The sequence below is a fragment of the Mus pahari genome, chromosome 3, assembly GCF_900095145.1.
Source record: "Mus pahari chromosome 3, PAHARI_EIJ_v1.1, whole genome shotgun sequence".
Lineage (NCBI taxonomy): Eukaryota > Metazoa > Chordata > Mammalia > Rodentia > Muridae > Mus > Mus pahari.
In genome coordinates, this window is record NC_034592.1 from 163504089 (window position 1) to 163524101 (window position 20013).

General features: G+C 52.6%; 1 protein-coding gene across 3 annotated transcripts; it reads right to left on the reverse strand.

Moving 5' to 3' along the window:
- Nucleotides 1-5018: 5018 nt before the first annotated feature.
- On the reverse strand, nt 5019-19348 carry Helz2 (helicase with zinc finger 2). Of its 3 annotated transcripts, XM_029536696.1 has the most exons (20): nt 19278-19348; nt 17256-18347; nt 16771-16954; nt 16590-16697; nt 15401-15918; nt 14661-15302; nt 13046-13829; nt 12847-12922; nt 9035-12704; nt 8641-8870; nt 8418-8549; nt 8169-8330; nt 7943-8090; nt 7746-7862; nt 7479-7674; nt 6968-7321; nt 6636-6792; nt 6365-6532; nt 6105-6272; nt 5303-5372 (listed from the first exon to the last, which is right to left on the reverse strand). In XM_029536696.1, the coding sequence occupies exons 2-19, from the start codon at nt 18272-18274 to the stop codon at nt 6148-6150; spliced, it is 8790 nt and encodes a 2929-aa protein (XP_029392556.1). In that variant the 5' UTR covers nt 18275-18347; nt 19278-19348; the 3' UTR covers nt 5303-5372; nt 6105-6147. The 3 variants fall into 3 exon arrangements, with proteins under 3 accessions (XP_021050142.1, XP_029392555.1, XP_029392556.1); XM_021194483.2 differs by having other exon boundaries at nt 5019-6272; XM_029536695.1 differs by lacking the exon at nt 19278-19348 and adding an exon at nt 19124-19275 and having other exon boundaries at nt 5019-6272.
- Between the last annotated feature and the right edge of the window lie 665 nt (nt 19349-20013).

Consider the following 20013-nt stretch of genomic DNA (forward strand, 5'->3'; position numbering starts at 1 on the left):
CCCAAGTAAGATGAAGTGCCATAGGCATCCCACGTGTGTGAGGGTCCCAGGAGGAAGCCTGGCTGGGAACCTCTCTAAGACGTTTGATGATGCCCAGCTTCTGAACAGTGACCACCCTTACAGCACTGACCTCAGTAGCTAGCTGGTGGTATTCAGCCCACACAGGTAACCACATTCCTCACTACTGTCCAGGACACCTCGACATTAAGGTCTTCCATCCAGGTCAACACATGCAGAATAATTATGAGGTAGAAGAGGCAGATGCAGGTTCAGTCGCCTCTGGGCAAAGCAGAAGGATGGATTAAAGGAATGTGAAGAACTGATGCAGCACACTCTAAGCCCTGCTTCCTCTCTACCACATATACCATGGGTGGGAGTCATTCTGAAATGGCCAAGCCTGGCAGGATCAGGTGGTAAAAGACAGGGAATCCTCCCCCACTGGCAAAGGGGTTTTCTGAGTAGGACAGGGTGTAGTAAAGCCCCCATACTTTCCCCACTGGGGATGTGCTTGGCCTGTTGGGGCTCAGCTTAGGTAACAAGTCAGGTCGCTCCAGCCACGTATCTAACCAAGATTCCTACAAATCAGGACTATCATTCTCTGTGGCATGTGGTCAAAAGTGCCAATTGTTTATGGATATCTCACAGGATAGGGTTATCCTAGAGATCCAGAATGGATGGCCTGTGTATTGCACGGTGGAGACTACGTACTGGTAATGGCAACTCTACCAGAAAGAAGAGGCCTAGAATGGGGGCTTGCTAAGGGAAGCATGCATGGGTCTAGTAGCCTGGCACTCCCATCCCCAACCATGGCCCAGTCTCGTGCCCCATTGGGTCCAGAGAGATGTAACCTAGAGGTGGACACATAATGGAGCTACTTCAGGTACTAGGTGCTTAGGAGCTGGTTCACATAGCCCACTCCCCAACCTGTGCAGAGCACATTAGTGCTAATGCCTTCCCCAAGGCTCACTGCCTCACCTCCACCATACTTTGTGCCTCTGTTACCATTGGGATCTGGGATTTCTTCTCTTCTTGAGCTCCAATTCTATGGTGGTTTGAATATGCTTGGCCCAGGGAGTGGCACTATTAGGAAGTGTGGCTTTTTGTTTTGTTTTGTTTTGTTGTTTCTTTCGAGACAGGGTTTCTCTGTATAGCCCTGGCTGGCCTGGAACTCACTTTGTAGACCAGGCTGGCCTCGAACTCAGAAATCCACCTGCCTCTGCCTCCCGAGTGCTGGGATTAAAGGTGTGTGCCACCAAGCCCGGCAGGAAGTGTGGCCTTCTTGTTCTAGGTGTAGAGGGAGTGTTGCTGTGGGTGTGAGTTTTTGAGATCCTCATCCTAGCTGCCTGGAAGCCAGTCTTCTTAGTTGCCTTCTAAACAAGATGTAGAACCCTCAGCTCCTCCAACAACATGCCCTCTTGGATGCTGCCTTGCTCCTGCCTTGATGATGGACTAAACCTCTGATCCTGTAAGAGAGCCCCAATTAAATGGTAACCTTTATAAGAGTTGCTTTGGTCATGGTGTCAGTTCGCAGCAGTAAAACCTTTAGATGTTGTGTACCAGAGACTGGGGTAGTGCTGTGATAGGCCTGAGCATGCTTTTGTTTGGAAGAATGTGGATTTGGGGACTTTGGATTTGGAAAGCAGTGGAATGTTTTAAGTGGGGCTTAATGGGCTATCCTAGTAAGAATATGGAAGAGTTTGTTGCTGAGGGTGATTTAAACTGAAAATATGGCTCTAGAGGGGAAGAATTTTAATACGTGGTCGAGAGACTGTTTTTGTGATGTCTTGGTGAAGAATGTGGCTGCTTTTTTGCCTTTGAAGAGACTACTTGAGATTTCAATTAATGGACAGTAGAAGTCTCAGAAAAGTCCAGCATAGACTTTGTCTTCTGGTTTCCTCCCATGAAGAGTGTTTTGGTCAATCAAAGCAAGCTTGAAAACAAACAAACATACATACACACCACATGCACATGTGTGCGCACGCGCGCGCACACACACACACACACACACACACACACACAATGATTTAAGTAATAAAGGGGCACCAGGAGATGAAACAGACCAGAATCCTATATTCGAGGAGATAAACATATTAAGGGAGTGATGGCTTTGGGGCAAGACCCCTCCCAGCTAAGTTTATTGTTTATGCATTTGCCATTGAACAAGGAAATGGTTATATCTAGGCATTATTATTATCTGGTTATTGTTTTCACTTAGACTTTTAATCTGGAATTAACTACAATCCAGAAATGAAGGACACAAGATTTTGATCAAGATTTTGAGGAATAGTGACAATGAAAAGCTTAGGCCCAAGCACGGTGGCACAGGCTTTTAATTTCAGGAGACAGAGTCAAGCAGATCTCTGAGCTCAAGGCCAGTCTGGTAACAGAGCAAGTTCCAGGTAAAGAAAACCTTAAATCCAGTCATGGTGATACATGCCTTTATTCCCAACATTCAGGAGATAGAGCCATGCAGATCTCTGAGTTCAAGGTCCATCTACAAAGCAAATTCCAGGATAGCCAAGCTTAGGCAGGGAAGGAGTTGGAAAACAGAAAGCTGGTGATAACACAATAGAACAAGGGGCAGGGGGTATGTTCCAGCTCCAGCAAGCAGCAGAACTCAGCAGCTTTAGCCACATGGCTATGGCTTTAGAGTCAAGAATAGAAGAGGTTACTGGGACAATTGATGCTGGTTAGCTGGAGCTAAGAAATTAGCAGTAATTAAGAAGAGACCAGCATCACTGAGGTGGAATCTTCTGGGAAGTGTTTTCTGAGAGCACAAAGAAGCTGTGTTCCAGTGATAGCCAGGATTGTACCTCATGCTGCAGCTGGACTTGGTAATGTGTAAGAGTTACCCAGGTGGTACTGGTTTTGAAGGCATGAAGGGATCATGCAGAGCAGCTGAGGCTTGGCACTGTGAGAGGCCATGGAAGGCCACTGGTGAAGATGCAGCCTCAGTTGCAGTTGTTGGCTCAGGACTGAAGGGATCATGCAAAGAAGGTGAGGCTTGGCACCATGAAGAGAGCCTATGAGAAGCTGTTGGTGATGCCCAGTTGCAGCAAAAGACCCACGCATATTGAAGATGCCAGTACCATAGAATGACCATTAAGAACAGCAGCAGCAGTGGAGTGTATCAACCAGAGCCTAGAGTGCTGCAAGAAGGCAGAGCTGGAGGAGTGACACAAGCCCTTCTGAGAAGCCCAGAAAATCATATGTGGATCCCAGGCATTGGATCAAGAAGCTGTAACATTGAAGTTGCCTTAGAGACCCCAAGATGTCTGGAATGCCAGGGCCGTGGTATACCCAATAAGGACAGCTGCTAACAGGGTGTGGAACCAGTCCAAGAGAAGTTTTTTGCTGCTAAATGCCAAATCTGCCAACAGCAGTCAACAAGGATGAAAGGAGTTGGAGATCTAAAGAACACTTTGTCATTGGACATGGAGTTTGGAGTTTGCCTAACTTATTTTCTGTCTTGTTTTGGTTCAGTATTTCCTCACCATGATGTTTTGGAATGGTAATGTATATCCTGCATGATGGTGGAAGCGTGTGATATGCTTTTGGATTTTGATTTCTTAAATTATAGTCAAGACATTGCATGAATCTCAGAAGAGACTTTGAACTTTCAACATTGTTGAGACTGTTATAGACTGTGGGATTTTTTGAAGTTGGACATATTTTGTACTATGCTATGCCTAGGTAATGGCCCCCATAGACTCATGTGTTTAAACAAGCCTCTAGGGGCCAGGGAATGGAATGTGGTGGCTTGAATATGCTTGGCTCAGGGAGTGGCACTACTAGGAAGTGTGACCTTGTTGGAGTGTGTGTGGAGAAAGTATGTTACTATAGGTATGAGCTTTAAGACTCTCATCCTAGCTGTCTGGAAGCCAGTCTTCTCTTCGTTGTCTTCTGAACAAGATGTAGAATCCTCAGCTCCTCCAGTGCCATGCCTTCCTGGATGCTGCCATGTTCCTGCCTTGATGATAAGGGACTGAACCTTTGAACCTGTAAGCCAGCCCTAATTAAATGTTGTCCTTTGTAAGAGTTGCCTTGGTCATGGTGTCTGTTCACAGCAGTAAAACCCTAAGACAAATACCATAGGGGACTTTTGGGATAGCATTTGAAATGTAAATGAAGAAAATATCTAATAAAAATTTGGAAAAAAAAATTCCTCACTACTTTCCACCAAGTTCAAGGCCCTTTCTCTAAGAAGCCCTCCCTAACTCTAGGTGAGGGAGACCTTACTGTCCCTTACTGTCCCTATTTAGAAATATGCCTTGCTTATTTTAGTATATACCCATCCCTAAACTCCACTACTCACTTATGGCTGCTCTTGAAATGCTCCTTGAGCCAGAGGCACCCCAACTTCTTGCTCACTTTCAACTAATAGTAATACTCACCTACCATACCCCTAGCACTCTATATCAAGATGCCCCCGGGAACACGGCCAGGGCACTAGAGCCCTGTCAATCTCATCTGCAGAACTAAGTGGATGAGGGGGACAGGTGAAGCTGGTGCCCTCTGCTGTTCCTCCCTCCCTCCCTCTGGAAGCACACAGGCCTTGGGAACCTCTTTCCCTTATAGTATCTCTAGGACTTCCCACCATCTTCTCCTGGGCCTATCATTCTTGCATCAGCTGTGCTGGGAGAGGCCTGTTTGGCTACAAGCCAAAGGCTAAACAAATGCATGTTACAAGTCGGCTCAGAGAAGAGATCATGGGACGCAAGGTACTAGAGGACAACTTCAGATAAGTTAAAATTGAGGCTCCAGCCATAAGGACTTTGGACAGGCTTCAGCCTGGGGACGACAGCATCAAACTTAGCTGTCCAGTTCCAGTCTGTTTCTGCTAAGTTATACCAACTTCCTGTGACTTTGCAGCCATGTTCTCAGCCATGAGATGGGGTACTAACACCTTCTCTCACCATACTCCCAAGTTCTGTACTCAACTCCTCCTTTGACCACCTCAATGGCTACAAGACTACCAGTTCTGTCTACTCCTGCCCATACCACAAAACAGACATGAGAAGTTTCAGAGCAGTTTTTTATAATAAAATTATCCAGTTACATAAGGCATAACCTGAGAAAAGATACAAAAATTGGAATGTAGAAATTTAATTTGTAGAAAACACCAGATATTATCCTCACAGGAGGCTCTGCAGCCAGGCCTTAGAAGCCCCAGGTGTCCTGGTGTATATACTCCATTTGCAGCATCTCTGACCTCGGTGGTGGGGGTGGGGTTGTCACACTGAAGGGGGAGATGATCCTGGCTTTGGAATTGCCAGGAGGTGAGCATATAAGAGGGAAACATGCTGGAAGAGATTTCACCTGCTCAGTCCAGTAGAAAAGGATGATGGTGCCAGAAAGGTTGTCCTAAAGCCCTGGACATAGGTATGGAAGCATGGTGAAGAACAGGCCCAGAAGTGCTGGGTACCTTATTCCCAGCTGCCTGCCTACAGGCCAGCTATTTTACATTCCAGGAGGTAGGGCTGTGTGAGCATTTGGTTCAGCTCTGCCCTTCCTGCCCCTGTGCTTGGGGGCGGGGTGAGGGGCTGTAGGATACAAGGCAGTAAACAGTACAAGAGAAAAAGGTCTTTCTCTCGGGAAGGTTTCCTTGCCCACTCTGAGTGTCCCTGTAAGAGATCTGGCTTTAGGTTTCTAAGACTAGAAAATAGGGCAAATGAATACATGGTGCCCAGTGCAACCATAGATGGATCTCAGTGTCAAAGTGTAGTCTCAGAGGAGTCTTATTTCTGTTTAGGCCCCCTGTAAAAGCATAGGTATGTCCTGGGGCCCTCTGTGGCCACTAAGAGGTGTCCCAGTCATCCAATGCCCCAGAAAAGCAAAGGGAGTTGGGAGAAAGGGGCCAACCTCCAGCTCTTTCCCCTCCATTCAAGTCCAAGCACAAACAGGAAGGTCATCATTATTAAGCCTGCTTCCAGCACAGGAAGCAGCCACCACCCATAAGACTGTCACTGCTACATGACTGCAGCCAATACCAGGGCCTTTCTCAAGAAGACAGCAGAAGTGGTTGACTAATTTGAGCTATGACTGTGACCTGTGGCAATCCTCTGTATGCCTAGGACCTTGGCAGAGAAGAATGAGGGACATACCCTCAGTTGATGGCACATCAAGGGCTGGGCAGGTCGGGGATCCTCAAGAAGATAGAGCAGACTTTCTCTGGACCCGCACCTTCTCAGCGGACACCAGGCTGTGCTGAGCCTCACAGAAGTCTAGGAGACGGTGCCAGAGTGGGCAGCAGCGTAGTAGTAGATGGTCCCCTGTGAGGGAGAGTCAAGGTGGCTCTTAGTTTTGCCCTGAGCATGCTAGGCACTGCCTTCCCCAGCCTTTCCCCAGCCATGCAAACCCTCACCAATGATGCACAACGCCTCCTGGGCCCGGGTGATGGCCACGTTTACTTGGTGGGGGTCCACAACAAAGCCCAGAAACTTCTTGAGCCAGCTCTTGGTTGGCCTCTGGTCCACATCACTCCTGGGGCATGTTCGGACAGTGCTCACTATCACATAGCGCCACTCACTCCCTGGGAGGCACAGAGGGAATAATAGATGAATTCACAGCTCTATGCCCACTGACTCCTCCTGCTGACCCCCACACAAAAATGGCCTCCATAGAGCCAACCTTACCCTGGCTCTTGGTGATAGAGGTCACAGTCACTCCGCTGACCCCTCTTTGCATGAGGCCCCTGCTGATTGCAGCAGCCTGTGCATTGTAGGGTGTAAGGACAGCAATATCTTTGGGATCCACTGTCCGGTCCAGGGTCAACTGCTTGATGATGCGGACCTAAGTAGATAAGAGGGCAGATGGAGCTGGAACCCAGACCCTCTTCAGTCCTGAGCTCAGCGACCTCACTCGATCCCAGCCTTCTTGCCCACTGAAGCTTTCCTTGGCCTTCACCCTCCTCCAGGAAGTCTTCCCTGACCCACCAAACACCATGGAGAGTCGCTCTGACACTTACCACCTCTGTTACCTCCTCCGGGTTGGCCCTAGAGTTCTCATTGCCATCCTCAGTGGACACCAGCAGCTTCTGCTCGTGGCCCTGCACAGAGCCGAAGATGACGGAACAGCTCGGCTTGCCGACATGACCCAGGATACTAGGCGGACGCCTCAGGTCAGACCAAGTCTTCAGCTTTCCCCCATAGAACTCCATGGAGGGAAAGGAACAGATGTCCTTATGCATACGGTACTGTGTGTCCAGCATGATGGCGTCCCTGTGGTACCTCTCAAAGAGAGACCGGTCCATCCCCAGATTCTGCAGCTGTTCACTCTTGACCACAGGCCGAAGCTGCTTGTGGTCTCCAAGCAGAACCACCTAGAGGCATAGATAAGCTATGACCTTGACATCTTTGGAGCCAGAAGCATTCCAACTTCTTGGCCATCTTCAATGCTCACCTATTACACCCTTAGCACCCCAACATCAGCTGCCCCCAGGAATCCAGGCAGGAGCACTAGATCCCCACAACCCTCACCTTCTCAACTGTCTTTGAGAAGCACACCAAGGGAATAAGGGTTTCTGGCTCAGTGGCCATGCCTGCCTCGTCGATAAGGATCTGTCGAACATTCAGAATTTTCAGGCTCTTTGATGCTGCACAGGAGCACGTGCACAGGATGACTGAGTGCCGCTCCAGTTCATGTTTGCGTGCCTTCCCCAAGACTCTCCTGTACCTATATGAAGTCATTCATGTCATCCGGTGAGCTTGCTGATGGGTAGCTCCACCTTCAAGATTACCACTTACACTATAAGATCCTCCTTTGAGAATATTTTCCCTTCCCGAAGCTGGGCATCAAATTTTCTGATCTCTGCTGCATACGGGTTGGGGGCCTGGCGGATCCGGTGGTGCAGGGTAATACTCCTGGAAGGCAGAACCTTGGTGAAACCTTGTCTAGTGGAGGTCCCCTGGCCTTAATCCCAGCACAGACAGAAGGGCCATACCTAAGGCTCTGATTCGGTCTTCCTTCCTGAGAGGTCTTGCCAAACAGATTCCTGTTGCTCACTCCTGGCAGCGGGAATTCAGTGGCCTCTGCCTGCTCCCCATATACACGCAGGGGCCTCATCTCTGTCTTCTTCCTCAGGAGCAGTCCTAGAGCAAGTGAAGATGTGAGTCTGAAACTCAGTTCCCAGCACCCTCTGGCAGTCCCACACTTCACGCCTAACACACCTCCCAGGACATCCACAGACTTGTTGGAGGGACCACAGTATAAGACACATGGGCCCCCCAACTGCTCCTCTCCACTCAGGCTGCTGCCAGTTGTCATCTGCTCCTGGTTTGACATGTGGAACCAGTACACGATGTGGAAGCCCACAACGGTCTTCCCAGTGCCTGTGGAGAGAGGACACTGCGTGAGTTCCTATGGCCACATCTGTCTACACAGGGCAGCCCCTCCTGGCTCCTGCAAATGGGCCCCACCTGGTGGGCCCTGGATGACTGTGAATTGCTTCTGTAGAGCGCTCCTGACAGCCCTGTCCTGGCTCTGATTCAGCTTATGATGTCCAGCAGGGATGTTGAAGTTCTGCCGCTCCAAGAACCTGCTGGTAGATGCTGGGATAGGAGTGTGAGTGTAGCAGAAGCCAAGGATCATCTGAGCACCATGGTGCTGGGGAGAGGTGGAAAAGCTGAGGGGCAGACCTACCCTTGTGGAGAGAATGCTGGTGAGGCCAGTTGCCGTGGCTGGGCTTGGGGATTGGGCGACACAGTTCAGATACTGGGCCACAGGGCCTGGATATTGGCCAACGGAGCTCAGATACTAAGCGATGTTGCCCAGATTTTGGCCGACGGAGCTCAGGGATCGGCAGACCCAAGGCGATGCTAATGACCAATGGGGATGCTGTTTTCAGTTGATGCACTGCTTCTTCCTTGCGGCTGGGGCGTGGTGGGAGGGAATGAGAAAGGATACCAGAAAGTGAACAGGGTTTTCCTAGGGAGGGAGCCATGTCTTCCCAGGAGAGGGGAGCCTCGGGAGGCCTTGGCTCTGGACCTCAGCCCAGGGACCTTCTCCCTGACCTCAGGTGATAGGAGCTACTCACAGGTCAGGAAGCTGCTTAGACAGCACTTCCACAGTGAACCGAGCGCTAGGTCTCAGCACCTCTTCTGGAACCTTCTCCATGGTCATGTGATGGATGAGGAAATGTACCTGCTTGGGAGCCTCCTGCCGATCATCCACATTCTCCTGGTCCCAGTCACCAGCCAGTTCAGGGTCCCAGTCACCAGACAGCCCATGGGCCACCCAGGTATATGTATTGGGGTCAATGTTCAGGAAGGGGCCAAGGCCACTAGGCCCAGGGAGCGAGCTAGCTAGGGGGAGAGGGAGACCCTCAAGCCGAATGCAGAGGTAGCAACAGCCAAAGTGGATGTTGATGCATTTCTCCTGGAGAAAAGCAGCTTCCAGCTGGAAGGTGCCCTGCAACTGCCCCTGTGACGTGTCCCAAGAGATATGCACATCGTGCAGCACAATGGAGTCATTTTCTGTAACAGCATTGGTGAGTGACTCCAGTGAGCAGCGTGGCCCCCACGCACCTGAGTACTCGCTGACTTGAAAGTAGTTGTCTTGCAGAGCCTGGTGCACATGGCTTGAAAAGCAGTCACCTGGCCGTTCCATGTGCTCCAGACAGAGGCTGAAGCCAGGGACCACAGTCCACAGCTTCAGGGTTGGTGCCAGGAAGCCCCGCTGCAGGCTGGAACCAAGCTGAACCTGCAGGGTATCTCCACTGGCCAGCTCGTAGGCCACTTCCACAAAGTGTCCACAGCGGCTCTGGTGGATCTTTACTTTCTCCCTTGGATGAGAAAGCTTATCTTGCTCCTGGATGAGGAGGGCAGCTATCTCAGGCCAGCGCTGCTCCTTCAGCAGCATCAGTAGCTTCATCCACAGGGCTGCATCTACAGTCTGGGTGTGTGGATCAAAACTTGTGCCCAGAAGTGGTAAAGGCAGCTTGGACGCCTGCACCGAGTACATGCGGCGCCGCCATACAAGCCGCAAGCCTGTCTGGCTCACCAGCTCCTGGGGGTGTTCAGCCAACTGCAGGGAATGGTAGTGGATAGGGCACGGATCAGGCAGCGTTTCCCGGTTTATAGGGAAAAGCACTTTGAAGCAGCGGGCACCCATCTCGACATCCACTATGAAACCCAGCTTGCTTTGAGGCTGGGTCTTGAGCTGGATGGCCAGGTGCAGGCTGTAGGCCCGCCGTTGGTAGCTCTGGGCACATGCATGCTGGCGACTGAAGTCCAGGCAGAGCCCATCAATGTCCCTGTTAGAATATGTAGAGCCCTTGTGGCCCAGTGCCAGCAGGATCAGCCGCTGCAGCACCACATCTAGATACCTACGGATGGGTGAGGTCGCCCATGTGTACCAATCCACCTGCAGCGAGTGGTGAACAGCAGGTTGCTGCTTACCCTGGCTGGAGCGACTAAAAGCAGAGCGGCCTAGAGCCCTTCGCAAGTCCAGGCAAGCAGGAGCCAGTGAAGGGTGCATGTCATCTGCAGCAATAAGGTCCACCATCTGGCTGTAGTCCCGAGTACCAGCTGCAAGCTGCACTTGTTTCCAGAGGGAAGTGAGGAGATGCAGCTGCTTGTTGGGGGTACAGTCAGTGTTGGAGTGGTGGCACAGGTGCAGGGACAGAGGCACCAGGCCTCTGTACTTCTTGAAAACACCGTCAAGCTGCTGCCTACAGGGTGTGGGCTGCCACCTTAGAGGTGTGAGTGTCTGTGTGTGCTTGTTGCCCACAAGGAATTCAGCCACGTGGCTGTTAAACTGGATCATGTACTCTTGGACCATGATGTGGGCTGTGCGGAAGCCCAGCACACTGTCCTCGTCTGGCGGCTCATAGTAACAGGCAGCCGAGAGGCGCTGGCGACGTAACATCCAAGAGAAGTAGCAGGCAGCCACAACACAGGCCTCCACAGAGTCCAGGTGGGCTGGCAGCTCCAAGCCAGCCCCAGGGTGTCTCTTGATCAGTTCTTCGGCTTCCTCATACGACAGCTGGCGGTCGGAGCGGATTATGGAGGGTGCGAATCGCAGGCTCTTGATCTGGCCTCCGCCTTTCTCCATGGTGAGGAAGAGAGAAATGGTGAGGCGATCCTGACCGGGGAGAAGGCTGAGTGCATCCTGGCACAAGCTGGCCGGCAGCATAAGTACTGGCTCCCTGCTGGGGGCATAGAACACAGTGCCCTGCTGGCGGGCTTCCATGTCCAGGGTCCCATCCTTGGGCACCAAGCTGGCCACATCAGCAATATGCACTGCCACCTCGTACACTGGGCCTAGGTCCCGGACACTAAGAGCGTCGTCGAGGTTGCAGGCACCCTGGGGGTCCACAGTGAAGGTCGGGAAGTGGCGGTAGTCCTCTCGGTGACCAGCGGCCCCGTTTAGCTCTGAGCGGTATCTCTGCAAAGCCTTGGAAACTGAGGCTGGGTCTGGTGTGTGGGCCTTTAGGCCATGTTCTAGGTCAAGGATATAAAGGCCCTGCTCCCAGGTGATGGCCTTAGGCAGCACCTCCAGGACAATGCCTAGTGGATAGTAGAAACGTTCCCGCCAAAGGACAATACGGACCCAGAAAAGCCGGGTGCTCCGGTCCTCAGGCTTGAGAGTCTCGTGCCTCACACGCTGTACCCGGCCTTGAATGAGGCGGTGGATGGGAACTTGCTGTGGGTCCTTCATCTCTGCCACAAAAATCTTAGTCACAGAACCGTTGATAGGGATCATGATGCGGGGGTCCCACTCATCCATCCGACACACAAAGGCCAGTTCATGCCTCCTCCTCTTCAACACACCCATCACACGACCCTGCAGGCTCCCAGGGGCGCGCCTGTCATCTACTGCCGGGCCCAGGATCTGTACTAGCACCTCATCCCCTGTGAAGGCCATCCCACAGTTCAGACGACCCCTGACCTGGATAGGGCTAGAGGCCGTGTCGTCCAGTGGAGTGGCCAGTGCTCTCTCGAAGGTCTCTTGTAGGAAGCTGCAGCGGCGGAATTGCTTGGAGTTTGAGCGCAGGAACCTCCGCAGCACAGATGAGGGTAGGTTTGTGTACTCTCGGGCCTTCTGTGCGGATGCAGGGCAAACCACGGTGTCCAGAAGTCCGTCCTCCCTAACAGTCACAGTCACTTGCTGGCTCTCATCGAGAAGTTCCTTCAGGATGGCATCATCAGCATTGAGCTCCCAGTCAGAGGGCCAGAAGTCAGACTCAGAATCTTCCTCAGACATCCCACATTCCAAGGTGGACACTTCTGCTTCTGCATCTCTAGCTGTGTCTTCTGCTGCTACGGCTGCAGTCTGTGCTGTGGTTGCTGCCCCGGCTCTGGTCTCTGCCTTCACTGGGACCATGGTCCCTTCAGTTATGGGCCTTTGCGGGCCCTGGGCCATAGATTTTTGCTCTGCCTCTGGGCCCCTAGCTTTGAGTGTCAACGAGGCCCAGTTCTGCCTCTGGGCCACACCCTGCTCAATCTGTTCCAGCGACAGCTCCTCGGGGAAGACACTGTGGTGTTCTATGCACTCACGGACGAAGCTTCTCCAGAGATTTCTGCAGGCTCCAGAGGAGCAGAGGGCCACAGCATCCCCCACAGCCACCAGCTGAGATTGGGCACGGGTCATGACCGTGTTCAGTACTCGAGGCTCGGTGAAGAACTCTGAGGTTGGCGCCCCAGGGCTAAGCAGACTGTTGCGGTTGTGGACAGAGCTCAGTACCACCACCCGGAATTCACGCCCTATGGGAGAGATGGGTCAGATGGCCAGGTAGGACCGGCAGCCTGGCCACCTCAGTCCCACCCTATATATGCACATCCAAGGAATGGGCTGGAAGCTGCCTCCCTGTTAGGCCAGCCTCTGGCCCACATTTGTGTCACCTACCTGGCAGGATCTCAAAGCTGCCCACAGACACCTCACCAAGGTTCCTCCTTCTTAGCTCCTGTCTCAGCGCACTAACCTGCAGACAAGTCCAGGGTTCTAGGGGCCTGTCACCCAGTAAGGAACAGGCCCTCCTGACAATCCCTAGACACCCTCACCCTCACCCCCACGGTCCTATGGTCAGCCTGAGGAGACAGCTCACCTGGGCACCATGAGAGACAGCACAGATGTACCTCTGCTCCCGGGGTCCCCAGCAGTGAGGCCAGGCATTGTAGATCTCCCGCACCTTCTCCACTACCTGGGTGACCTCAGCCGAGTTAAGCCAGGATGTCATGGACATGTCCTGCTCAGGGCTGCCTGCCACATGGCAGAACATGAGAGGGTAGTGTTGGGGGTGACGTGGGACTTTGCCACTGGCCTGGATGGGGTTGCCCTTGGCTAAATAGAAATGATGGGAGACGAAATTGATGATGGCTGCCGTTGACCGGTAGTTCTCATGGAAGATGATGCGACTCTGCTGAGCGATCTTGTGTGCCTCCTGCTGGTAGTACAGGAAGAGGCGGTGCAGCAGCGTGTGCTCGGCTGACTTGTCCCTAGGCACGCTGAAGAGCCTAGGTGTGACCTGCATGTGGTCCCCTGCCAGTACTACACGGGTGAATGACAAGGCATAGGAGAGTGGGATAAGGGCCTCACACTCCAGCATTTGGGCTGCCTCATCGATGAAAATGTGGGAGAAGAAGCCGGCTGGCACCTGGAGCTCACGAGCCTGAGAAGTGGTGGTGACCACTAAACGGTGATGTGCCAGCTCTGGGCCTGTGGGTGGGCGAAAGGCCTGGCGGTCCTCAGTTAGGCAGCAGTACTGCAACGTGGTTGGATCAGTCTGTCTTGGGGGACGATCTGCATACATCACCCTGAGTGGAGTGGCCTCTGGGTGGCCACTGCTGACATAGTCGTGGAAATACTCCCGGATATAGATGTCTGCAGCGCTGTAGGAAGGGGGAGGCACAATGGGCTGCTGCTTTAGGACTCAGGCTGCTGGCTAAAACATGTGTGCAGCCTTGCCTGGATACCAGGAACACTCATAGGGCAGATAGACAGGGGTCTTGCCCAAGGACTCAAATTGGACAAAAAGCGAAGAGGACAAAAAGCAAAGACACAGGAAAGGTCAGCTCTTGAAGATAAGTGGGCAAGACTTGGAGAGCATGGGTGGTCAGGAATAGCTTAGAGAAGGCAGTCTCTTAATTGAGGCCTAGCTATGGCCTGAGACCACCCATGGCTAGGGGTTGGCACTGAGCCTGAACACAGCTCCTGGGTGCTGCAAGCTTTGGCAACAAGAATTGGTGTCTGATCTCCAGGAGTAGAGCTTGAGAGTTAAGAGGCCAAGGAGGTACTGCCTAGGATCTTCAGATAAGCAACAACAGCCTTGACACTCAGACCCTCAACTCAGCCTAGAAATTAGCTCAGGACATGTGGTTACTGTCCTGGGCTCTTCCACCCCGTACTCTGGGGCTAAAAGGGGGACTCCGTGCCTGTAATAATGTGTTATTAGGGAACTAAAATATAAATAAATAAAAAACCCACATTAGTCAAAGAGGAACTTTTTTGTTGAATAGCCCGTTTCTATATTGAGAGAGAGAGAGAGAGAGAGAGAGACTTGCCTAAGAAACATGGGGTAGGCCAAAACACATCACTACAATAACTCCCTCCTTGGTCTAGGGTTTGTGGAAAAGGCACCCATATCTCCATAAGAATCAGAGAGATGGGTGCTCTGAGAGGCAGGGCAGTGGTGAGCAACCTGGAAGCAGCTCTGGGCTCACCTGTTGGTGTGTGTGCAGATGAGCACCTTGGTGTGGGGCTGCCGGACAACCTCAAGGGCGGCCATGGCCAATGTGTATGTCTTGCCAGTGCCAAAGGGGCCATAGATGAGCAGTGGTGGGATGTGCTTTGTGCCCTCGGGTCTTCTGCCTGCAATGAGCCCCACAGCCAGCTTCTGTTTGTGATTGCCCCGAAACGAGGGTGGGGTGGGCCAGGGGTGGGGCAGGGTGCAGGCAGGAAGGTCAGGAACCACCAGGTGCTCCACGAGCAGCGCATCCACTGCCTGATGCCAGAACCGGAAGGTCATAGGGTCAATCTGGAACTGCACCTCCAAGATGGGGCTGTCTTGGGCCTGCAGCCCCAAAGCCATACAGCATCGCGCTGGTAACAGCAGCCACAGCGCGTGCTCTGAACTGGCCCGTGCCTCCAGCCGCACTTGGTATACTGTACTGTTAGGCGCAGGCGCGGGAGCCACAAGGGCTGTGCTGACAGCTCGGCTCAGCAGGAAGCCCTGGTCAGTGTCTGGCAACAGAGAGGAGTGGAAAGGGACCTTGGCATAGAGGGCCCCTGGTGGTGCGAAGAGCATGCCGAGTGCTGGTGTCTCCAGTGCAGTCTTCAGGGATACCTGGCCCTTCACGGCCAGCCTGGTAGAAAGTTACAGGTCAGCTTTCTAGGCCATAGTCAAAGACCTATCTCTAAGTCCAGACTTCGGCCACTCCTGCCGGCCCACTGCCCCACTTACTTGGCTACTAGCTGCTGCTGGGCTGCTTCCTCCTCGTAGAGGAATTTGTGCATCCTCTGTCGGTAGTTCGAACGAGAGATGGGCCCCCAGACCACAACGTTCTGATTGAACTCCAGGGCCAGGGAGGGTAACTTGTACTTGGCCATCAGGGCTTCCTGCTCGGGTGTCCAGTCTACCTCAAGCACCACGTGGCGGTTGCCTGTGTGCCAGCATTCCAGCTCCTGGGGGTGGCTGGGTGCTGGCTTCCCATTTAGCCCCAGGCTGTGTGTCTGGCCTAGCTGCAGCTTCAGCTTCTGGAGAAGCACTGGCCTGCGCCCAAAGTCAAAGACCACCCATTGCTCGAAGCTGCCGAAGGAGACAGCCTGCACAAGCACCCCTACCTTGAATTGGGCCGGGGAGTTGTGTACGCAGAAGTGCTTTCCCTGTGCATAGAGCTGGTGTGGTGGGAGACTGGGGGCCACCAGTGAGAAGGCTGCTCCAGGCTCTTGCTTGAGTAGGGCCACATGTAGCAAGGGATCCTGGAGAATGAGACATAGGCCATAAAGCATGGAATGGGCCCTGAGACCCTGTCAAGGCCCGTGGTGATTCCTTTAACCTGACCCTTCCCACCATCCTGAGAAAGGCAGCTTGCCACTTTCTGAGTGTGCCCCGGGTTTCTTCTGCTCATGAACCTTGCCTAAGGCCCAGAAGATATTTAAAAAAAAAAAAAAAAAAAAAAAAAAAAGATGAACAGTTGGGATTTTCAGGGTTCTGTAATCACAAGTTACATTCACTCTCCAGGTGCCAAACACTGGCACACTTGTTTTTTTTTTTTTTAATGTATTTTTTATTAGATGTTTTCTTCATTTACATTTCAAATGCTATCCCCTTTCCTAGTTTCCTCTTCGAAAATCCCCTATACCTTCCCCCCTTCCCCAGGCACACTTGTTTCCTGTATTGGTTAATTTACTCCATTGTGTGATCCCATCCATAGAGTGAGGGTGCCACAGTCCTATCTTTGTGAGCCAGAGAGGCTATGAGGCTTGTCCTAGGTCACACAGACACGGATGTGAAGGCACTGACAGCATCCATTCCAAGTCTCATGCTTTCTATATCTGTCCGCTTGTAGTCCTTAACACCCTGGAAATCCCTCCACCCAAGCCTGGGAGTACCCATAAGACCTGTGATCTCAGAGCTGTCTGACCCTCACCTCAGAGTGGATGGTGAACACCCACTGGTGCTGGATCTTCTTCTCCTGGGCCTGATGCACCAGTGGCGGGTGGCAAGTGACAGACACTCCACGGATGGTCTCAGTCATCTGCACAAAGAAGCTGGGCTTTCAGCACTGCAGCTGTGGGCCCACCCTCACCCACTCACAAGATTCCACTTACCACTGACACCTCTTTGCTGCTGCGCTGGTATTCCGCCAGAAGCCGTGCCTGGTAAGGTACCAGCCCATCCTGCCAGGCGGCCCGTTCTCGCAGTTCCATGTCTTGTGCCCGCTGAACCCACTCTTGTAACTCCTGCTTTGAGTGTGCCCTGATGCAGACCTCTCCGTGCTCACAGAGGTCAGGCCTGGAGAGACGAAGAGGTCAGCAGGACTTCAGGAGCCAACCCTCTCAGCCAGTCCAACCCTGGCCTATACGGGGAGCAGGAATGGATTGTGTAGGGGGTTTCATTTGCTCTGTACCCCGAATATCCAGGACAAGAGCTGGCACAAGGAACCTTCTTCAGGGGCCACTGCAGCACTAGCTTGACATGCAGAGGGCACAGCAAATGATAGGCAGGTTCCAGGCCTCGTGGACCTCACAATCCCTTGGGCTAGCGTTGTGTGTGTGGGTTTTCTCACCCTAGTCTCCCACCCAATTCTCCTTACCTAGGGCAGAGCTCGAACTTGGAGAGCCCCATTGGTGGGGCACGGTGTTTCCAGGGCACAGCCTGGTCAAAGGCCACCATCTGTGCATGCTCCAGGGAGGAGCAGTGGTTCTCAAATGCCTCTTGAGAATTACAGGTGACCAGGCAGGCATGGCAGTACAGTTTGGCCACTGGAGGGTTAGGGTTAGGGTTGGCTTTCCACTTGTCCTCCCCAATGAGAGGATATGTGAGCAGATCTCCTCTCTGAAGCCCATCCAACTGTTCAGCCTTCCACACAGCCATCTCCACAGCACTGTGTGCATACCCACAGCGTGAGGCCCCGTGGCGGCATGGTACCCCACGGCCCACATACATGCAGTAGTTTAAAGGATGTTTTCTCTGTGGCAGTGGCCGCACCTCCACAAATTGTCGCTTTAGGCCCTCAACTATAACATGGATGAGAAGTGTGGGGCAGATTTGGTGCTTAGGGCAACGGCCCCTGGGATCCACGGGGCAGAGGCATGGGGGACAGCACTTGAAGCAGATGGCACAGAGTAATTGGAAGTGGCCACCAAACTCTGCTCGGATGGTGTCAGCTGGGGTCTGCAGCCTATCTGGGGCTCTGGTGCCCTGCACAGCCTCTTTCAGTTTCAGTCGGGGAAGGTTGTTCTTGAGCTCAAATGTCCAGACCAGTGCCTCCTCGGGGCTCCAGGCAAAGGTGCATCTGTTCCAGTGACGCCTACAGCCCAACCCTGGGCTATAGTAGTGACAGACTTGATAGCGCATAGGTGTTGGGAAGCTGGGTCTGCGGCCCACTTTACGCCAGATCTTACTCTTCGCTGCTTGCTTGAAGCGGGCCAGCAAGATCTCCTTGGGGCAGGTGTGCTCTACCTCACACAGAATGTAGGTGCTCTCATTGAGGCACTGGGTGCAGCGGGAGCAGCCCAAGTGAAGGTCTACCTTAGCATAGAGTCCAGCTAAGGATGGCCCGTTGGTGGTGGATGTGCTGGCCGACCTCAGATTGCAACCCACGGATGCCATCTCGGATGAAGGCCAGGTCCTTCAGGATTATAAGCAAGGCTTCTGGGAAGCTGCTGTACTGAAACCGTTAGCCCTGGAGAGATGATAGGACAAGAGAAGCAAGTCAGCCCAAGGTCAAGAAGGACCTACACCTCTGTCAGGTATAGGACAGACTTCTGCCCAATTTTGGCTTGTTGGGCAAAACTCTAACTTAACCTTTCCTCCTGAAAGGCCTTTTCAAGTCCTGCCCAAGTGGCTGCTGGTAAAAAAAAAAAAAAAAAAGGTTGGGAGGCCACAGAATCCTCCATCCGGTACCTCTGGGGCTCCTGGCCATCTGAAGAGAGTACCTCCTTTCTTGAGACCAGCTAGTTGACTGCTAAGACTACTGTAGCCCACCTGGACTTGGCAACAGGAGCCTCTGGAGGGGAGGGCACAGCCTTGTAGAAATCCCGATCTACCCAGGTTAGATAGCCCTCATCAGAGCTCCCACAGAGATGCCAGAAGGAGAGGCAATGCCCAGAGCCCAGAGTCTTAGTACCACCACCCAGCAAGGATGGGAGAGAGAACAGCTAGCTCTCTGAAAACACCTAGTCAGGTCTAAGGGGATCTCTCTCTCTCTCTCTCTCTCTCTCTCTCTCTCTCTCTCTCTCTCTCTCTCTCTCTCTCTCTCTCTCTTTCTCTCTCTCTCATACATGCCAAGCAAAAAAATCTACTACTGACCTATACCCTAGCCCTCTAAACTTTCAAGGGAAACGTTGAGGTACAAAGATTATGTTTTAAATGGAAAGAATGAGCAACAGGCAAAGCCTGCAGTCCCTCCCTGCACTCCTCTGTGGAGTTTTCTAAATCGTCAGAGCTAGAATCCCATACCGGGCAGCTGGAGAAGCAGGAAGAGGGGTCCATGGAGTTGTCCGATGCTAGGGTCTGTCTGAGGCCACTGATCTTGCCCATTTGCAGGCAAAGGGGTGGTCTTCACACCTCTCTAGGTGGCCCCTCCAGTCCCCAGCCACCACCCCATACTCACCCAGTACACCAGCATCGACTTAAGAGTAGCGATCAGTTTCGTTTCTGCCCCTGGGGCGACTCAGATCTCTGACGACAGAGCACGGAAATTACCTCACTGCCCCCCCTGCCCCGCCCCTGCCCCGCCCTCAAGTGATAGCCTCCCTCCCAGACCTGGCGGAGCTCCCTGGCCCTAGGAAGATTTCCCCCACTCCCCACCTCCACAGTTCCTTTGAGGTCAACACGGAAGGATTTAACCTGGCCCTTTCCCCGTCCCTCCCCCTACTCATAGTTAGATGTCTGTACTCTCTTGTGTGGGAACGGTGAGATGAGCCTCAGGGTAGATGGCTTTAGGCAAAAAAACCAAACCAAACAAACAAAAAAAACCTATTTGGGAGTGGGAGAGCCTTTGCCTATAGAGCCTTGACAAATTTACTCTGGGTGCTATAGCCAAGGGGGAGTGTCCTCGGGAGCAGGGCCAAGGAACAGAGACCTCTATGCTGGGCCAGGACTTGTTCCTAAAAGGCTCTAGACTTCTTCCTTGAAGCGCTAATGATTTTAGTCAATGCTGAGCCTGGCATGTCCCCTGGTGGGGACAGAGTGATATGGTTCCTACTCCTGGAACAGGGTCCTGGTGTGAGCCTCCAGGAGTGTCATTGGCTGCTGTGGGCATAAGGCAAGTTTGTGTAAAAATGTACATATTTCACATTCCTTCCAGGAATGTCCTCTCTGTTAACATTAACGACTCCTGGAGAAGT